Consider the following 6,688-nt stretch of genomic DNA (forward strand, 5'->3'; position numbering starts at 1 on the left):
ATTTAAAAGTTGTTGGAGTTAACTACGGTCAACATTGTTGGTACTATAAGAAATTCGCTATTTTCCGACTACCAAAATAGTCGGAAAAGTACCTATTCCGACTACTTTCCGATTGATTTAGAGTAGTCGGAAAAAGATTAGTCGGAAAATATTTTCCGACTAATCTCAGAAAATATTTTCCGACTAATCTCAGAAAATATTTTCCGAAAAAGGAAATTTCCGACTACAGTAGTCAAAAAATATTTTCCACCAAAAATTAGAAAATGCAGCTATTTTTCGATTGAAGTAGTCGGAAAATAAGAAAAAACTATTATTTATTTTAAAAATTATTTCCGACTACTATAGTGGGGATATTATACAAATAATAATTATTTATTAGTTATTTTATTATATTTTCTGACTACAGTAGTCAGAATCTGTATTATTCTGACCTCATTTTCCGATTATTGTAGTCGAAAAATCATTATGCTGGGCACACTTTCGACTATAGTAGTCGGAAAACTGGGTTGAAATTTGACAGAAAGCTGCCATTTTATTAGCACATCACCTGTCAAATGCAAAATATTATAAACAACCAATTCAACAAGTCAATTCCAACTAAACAACCAACTCAACAAATCAATTTCAACTACACAACCAATTCCAACTAAACAATCTAATAATCAAACCAACCAATTCCAACATCAACAAACAAACATTCAAATCCCATAATATCAAACCAAAACATTGCTTAACGTCTAAATATTCAATATCAAGTCTGAGTAGCTAATACATATCGACACTAATATAATAAAGTCTAAACATATATATACCACATCATTCAAATCTACCATAAAGTCTAAATATAAAATTTAAACATCCAAGAACAGTAATCAACCTTAAATCACTACTACACATCAGAATCAGTCTCTTCATCATCATAAAAGTGGGGCATGTGTTTTTTCATGTATTTATCCATTCTAGCAATGTGAGCTTCGGCCGTCTCACATCGTCTCGACAACAACTCAATATTCTTTTGCATTGCTCCCATTTCTTCCTGATTTTGAGCAGTGGGAGCATCTGAAACTAATGGCGATGGACGAAAAGAGGAAGGTCGTTGTACTCCAAGCCCGTAAACTCTTCCTTGGATACACCACCTGCTACATCCATCCATATTGAAGTCATAACATCGGGTGACGGTTGGATTGGGGTACCATCATCAGAAGTAGGCTGCGTCTGACACCATTCATCCAAGCTTCTATGATATCCATCCTGAAATAAAGGTAATAAGGATTATATAAATAAATCAATATTAAAGTGAAAATAGTCTTGAAGTTATGATCCTACATATTGTTTCGATGCACGTGTCTCAACCCATCCTTCTCTTGAACCGTCTTTCTTCTTTTTCTTATGTGTCTCCGCAAAAACCTCAGCATCAGACACTGGTCCCCCTTTAAACTTTTCCTGCAATAAAAAATATAATTTTTCTAGTGATGTCCAAATAAATACCACATCAATAAATACCTTTTACCTTCAGGAGCATTTCTTAATTTATTTGACAATTTGAAGTTGTAAAACTTACACATATATTGCTCAAATTTTCAACTAGAACTAAAATTCCAAAATTCTCGAAGGAAGTACAAATACTTCTTAACACCAAGGCAAGGCTGTTCCACTCTTTTATTATTAGTAAAAGATAGGCAAGTTGCACAGGAAAGAGTAGAATATGAAGAATGTCTCAGAATGTGGCACTACATATTCTAGCTGCTGGAAACAGGCACCACTGAACCAATGCTACTCTATTATTCAATAGCAAAATTGCATTCACTTTCTTTATCTATAGAAAAGCACCAAGAACTATGAAACGGGCTGAATCAAGGAGTGCAGTAAAAGAGGTTCATTTTGACCAAGAAGCTGTCAGGATTTTAGTACAAACAAAATCAACATGTGCTTCCTTACCATGTTGATTAAATCAGAATTTTCATATACTCTTATCATTAAATTTCTTGATTAGAGCCGGTGCAGAATATCAGATTCTTTTGGTTCGTGTATTTGCTGCCTGCCCATATGTTCAGGAGGGCGTGGCAGCCATTAAATTTCCGAATGAGCAGTGATAACTTCATATTGAATTTTATGGTGCCCGTGACAGTCGAATCCTGGATCCACCTCGGTCAAACATACTATGTCCTAAACCTACTTCCATCATTAATAATCTATCTCAATTTGTTTTTCATATTCACCAGTGCAGAATGGCTGACAAAAAGCAAGCAACTTGTTAAGAGTAAGGTTTGACTTTCTCTTTTGTTTCTATTAGTAGATAGGGTTTGGAACCCTACACTAGCAACTGAAAATGACACAATTAAAAGAATTTTCATGAAATGTTAGAGCATAAATGTGATTATATTATAAAAGAATTAAAGGGATATAACCCCTGAATTTGAAACTTTTATCTACTATATATGGTCTCTTAATCTGATACTATGCCCTTTACTCTCTTTCTCCATTTCAATTAGTAATCCTAATATGTTACCAAAATCCCGACCTCTCAGAATCACATTTTTCTTAAATGTTACCAAATTCTTCGACCAACTATAATTGGGCAAGAATGTGATTGTGAGAGGTTTGCCTCACCAAAAATGAATATTTCCTTTTGGCTTCAATGAGTTCACAATAACTTTAACTCATCAATCAACGGCTGCATGTATACATCAATCAAACTTTTTGGATTGCGTGGACCTGGAATAATGCAAGTTAGAAACAAATATGGACTTGTCATACAAAACTCTGGAGGAAGATTATACGGCATAACAAACAGTGGCCAACATGAATATGGTGCGGCAGAGGCTGCAAATGGAGTGAATCCATCAGCACATAATCCTAACCTAATATTTCTTGGTTTACTTGCAAAGTTCGGGAACACCCTATCAAAATGCTTCCATGCTTCTCCATCTGACGGGTGACATAGAACACCGGTTGGCCTTCTATGTTCATAGTGCCATCTCATATGAGGAGCGGAGCTCATTGATGCATACAACCTCTTTAATCTTGGTATAAGGGGTAAGTAATGCATAGCCTTTACGGGAACCTTCTTCTTATTAGCATTTGTAACCTCCTTATAACGAGGTTGGTTACAAAACTTACAATTTTCTAACGCTGCATCATCCTTGTAAAATAACATGCATCCTTTCTCACAACAGTCAATCCTTTCTGATGAAAGTCCTAACTTGGACACCAATTTCTTTGGAGTATAGAAATCTTTAGGTAAATCAATTTTATTCGGATTTAGTTCATTCATAAGCCCAATGATAGAATCCATGCCCGCTTGAGAAATAGAACTATCGGATTTGATAGTTAGTAGTCTAACTGCAACAGACAACTTGGAATGCATTGAGCCTTCATACAATGGATGACTAGCTTTCTCTAGTTGTTCATAAAAGCGCTTAGCCTCATCATTTGGTTCGGAGTGAGCCCCTGGGAACATCTCAAACGCATCTCTCATCATTTCATTGCATCGAGAATTTTCAAAATTATTCTCTATTCTGGGACTACCCTCACCACCAAAAGAATTATGAAAATCATGATTCTCTCCATGAACAGTCCACACATAATAATTTTCTATAAATCCATTCTTGTAAAGATGAAGCTCAACTGCATCTGGTCTCAATAACTTGACACACTTGCATTTAATACAAGGGCACCTAATTGTCCTTTCAATAAGAAAATCATTTAGCGATTTCGCCTTAGCAATAAACCCCGCAACTCCTTCTATAAATTCCTCCCTCAATCTCGCACGATTAGGATGAGTCCTATTATACATCCATCCACGATGTTCAAATTCCATCTACATCAAGAGAAAAAACTATTGAGATATTCTTCTAAAGGTTCCTACTTTGAATAATTGTAATACCTTCAACATTTTAACTATGAATGACTCTATAAATATAAAATTTCACAACAAAAATTAGATTGATTACATTCAAAAGTATATTTACTAGTTTATAGCGGAATCAAAATTCAACAAGAGAAGTCTCACATGTCCAATTGACTAGTTAAATTTGCAACAACAATAATATTCGGAGAAAGTGCCCTTAGTACTATGCTAAATACTGTAATGATTACATAGTATTATTTCATTATTTCATTCAAACTTAAAGTGAAATGAATAACATGTAAATATAAATTAATAGTTAACTCCTAGCATCAAAGTGAAACCAAAATTTCAAATTTACACAAATGAAACCTAACCATTTAATTATTGGCAAACAAGGTAAACATGAAGAATGAGGCAAGTCCTATGACTTATATAAAGATATATTTTTCATAAACATATATTTAAAAAAAAAAAGATATATAGCTATACCTGCCGCAGCAAGGACGAAACTAAAAAATAAAAGTCGAAATGGATGATGAACCGGTAGTGCCAACCTTCCTTTAGTTATCAACCTTTGTACTCTTTAGGCTTTTACAAAATCAAGATGACTTGTATGAGTGAACGTAGATATGGGATGAGAACATAAGATCTTGTTTTTTTCTATCTAAGTATTACTAGGACTAAATAAGATCAAACAGAAAAAGGAGCCTTTACGTGAACTACATATAACATAAAAAACTAATTAGTAGTGACAAACTCATATCATGCCAGTATTTTGCAAATACAGATAAAAAGTATAATCCAATGACCTCGTACACAAGAGGTGCATGGTCCTACTCTCACAGGGGTTCTTAAGCATTAATGTCATTTGTTGTTGCTTATTCCCAATCCAAGTAAAAGTATGAGATCTCCAATCCAAGCTTATACTTCTGGAATTATAAAGTTTGTCAATGTATTCGATCATTGGAAGAGAAGCATCAATGTATCACTTTTGAGAATATTTAGTGGTTATATTTAGTAAACCACTTCTCATTCTCCCCTCCTTACTAGCCTTTCAATTTTAAAAAAAAACACAAAATGGAGTCTGTGGGAGCTTTCTTTGATGAAGAATGTCAATCTTTGAGCAGAATGTTCTTTCCAAAAAATTCAGATTTTTTGTTTCAATTGCAATGTGATCATCCATCAGGCTTAAGCTGGCATGGTCAAGAAGCTAACAAGAATGTGACTGACAATACTAATATTGAAGGGAGTTTTTACTCTTCTCCTTCTCATACTTTTAACAGTAACATAGAGTATTTTTGTCACGAAAATAGCAATGACAGCAGAGGAAGTGATGGTATGTTATGGGACACGTGTCTCTTATCCAAGTCACACCAACTAATATTGAAATTCTAAATGCACGTCTATTCGGGATACGACATGGTCAGGGACTCAATTTGTCCCATACCACACATTTTTATACAAAATTATATCTCCAATTTAAGTTCATTTGACAGCCATGTATAAATTTAAAGAGATCTGAAGTTAATGCTCAATTGGCAAACAGGTCAGGAGAAGGCAGGAAAGAGAGAGACCTGAAGACAATCCGGTTAAGACCATAACATGTGGCAGTTGAAATAAAAGACTCTGTTACTTTTCTGGTACAACTAATAGAGACCAACTCTATTACAGCATTTTGTGAAGGAGAGGAAAAAGAAAAAAAGTTTCTATGCATGTGAATGCAGATGGAAAGTTTAATTCAAATAATCTTCTCTTTTTGACATGTATAAATGAAAGAGTTTAAGTTCAGCACTAACAATGTATAGGCTTTTTACACCAATTTGATAATGTTGATTTACAATATTAACTCTTGATACGATAATATGAAAGATAGAGTAAACCAATCAAAATACAGATGTATACTGTATAAATTGATCTTTAGACTATATAACTTATCTCCTAAATCAAATATAATTAGCTGCTCAAGAAAATTAGATGATCAGTCTACATTGAATGCTCAAGACACAAACAATGAAATTTAATTTTCTTTAGGAAATAAAAAGGATTAAACAACAAATTAACCAGTAAATATATACTGTACTTTATAATTTAAGGCACCACCTGGTCAAAAGTTAATTAAAAAATTTAATTAAAAAAATTCCGGGGACCACTTGGTCAAAAGTGCTTTTGACTTTACTATCTCATGTTTCGACTACGGTAGTCGAAATCTCTACACCCGTAATAGAAATTTGCTAGGTATTTGTGTCGTTATTAACCTAATGTATGTTTGCAGACCTCGGCAGTAGTACTTAATGCAGACCTCGGCAGTAGTACTTAATTAAGACCTCGGCAGATTTTGACAAAGAATTGTAAAGAGAATGAAAAGCTCTGATTAAAATCGAAACCCTAGTACTGCCGTTGATTTTGCACATTAAAATCGAAACCCTAGTCTTGGCCGAAGATTAGACGGGAAAGAGAGAGAGAGCGCGTGTACCTGATGAAGTCCCGTCGCCGATTTTGCCGGCACCGTTGAGAGAGAGGCGAGGAGATACGGAGAAAGAGACAGAGTTAGAGAGAGATTGTGAAAAAAAGAATTAGAAAATAAGGGTTAGCGGAAAATAACTTAAAGTTTCCGACCACTGTAGTCGGAAATTATATATTATTTAATTTTTTTAATTAAAAAAATTCCGGGGACCACTTAGTCAAAAGTGTTTTTGACTTTACTATCTCATGTTTCGACTACGGTAGTCGGAAATCTTTACGCGCGCAATTTTCCGCGAAACTTTATGATTATATTAGGCAAAAACGTATTCGGAATAATTCTTAAAAATGAATTAAAAAATAAATATGACATTTCCG

General features: G+C 34.2%; 1 protein-coding gene across 3 annotated transcripts; it reads right to left on the bottom strand.

Moving 5' to 3' along the window:
- Positions 1 to 713: 713 nt before the first annotated feature.
- LOC107764211 (uncharacterized) lies at positions 714 to 6,461 on the bottom strand. 3 transcript variants are annotated; one of them, XR_012710295.1, is made up of 4 exons: positions 6,324 to 6,452; positions 4,340 to 4,438; positions 1,327 to 1,443; positions 714 to 1,251 (listed from the first exon to the last, which is right to left on the bottom strand). XR_012710295.1 is itself a non-coding variant. In XM_075254673.1 (4 exons), exons 2-4 carry the CDS (start codon positions 3,818 to 3,820, stop codon positions 1,161 to 1,163), a joined length of 1,167 nt encoding a protein of 388 aa, XP_075110774.1. In that variant the 5' UTR covers positions 6,324 to 6,450; the 3' UTR covers positions 714 to 1,160. The 3 variants fall into 3 exon arrangements, 1 of the variants encoding a protein (XP_075110774.1); XM_075254673.1 differs by lacking the exon at positions 4,340 to 4,438 and adding an exon at positions 2,862 to 3,820 and having other exon boundaries at positions 6,324 to 6,450; XR_012710294.1 differs by lacking the exon at positions 4,340 to 4,438 and having other exon boundaries at positions 6,324 to 6,461.
- Positions 6,462 to 6,688: the final 227 nt, after the last annotated feature.

The sequence above is a fragment of the Nicotiana tabacum genome, chromosome 6 (genome assembly GCF_000715075.1).
Source record: "Nicotiana tabacum cultivar K326 chromosome 6, ASM71507v2, whole genome shotgun sequence".
In the NCBI taxonomy this organism is placed as follows: domain Eukaryota; kingdom Viridiplantae; phylum Streptophyta; class Magnoliopsida; order Solanales; family Solanaceae; genus Nicotiana; species Nicotiana tabacum.

Excerpts from the sequence above, each read along its gene's own strand:
- LOC107764211 (XM_075254673.1), bottom strand. The coding sequence starts at position 3,820 with ATGGAATTTGAACATCGTGGATGGATGTATAATAGGACTCATCCTAAT. Across the intron at positions 1,444-2,861 it reads AGTAAACCAAGAAATATTAG|GAAAAGTTTAAAGGGGGACC; the intron begins GTTAGGATTATG and ends TTTTTATTGCAG. Across the intron at positions 1,252-1,326 it reads CACGTGCATCGAAACAATAT|GATGGATATCATAGAAGCTT; the intron begins GTAGGATCATAA and ends CCTTTATTTCAG.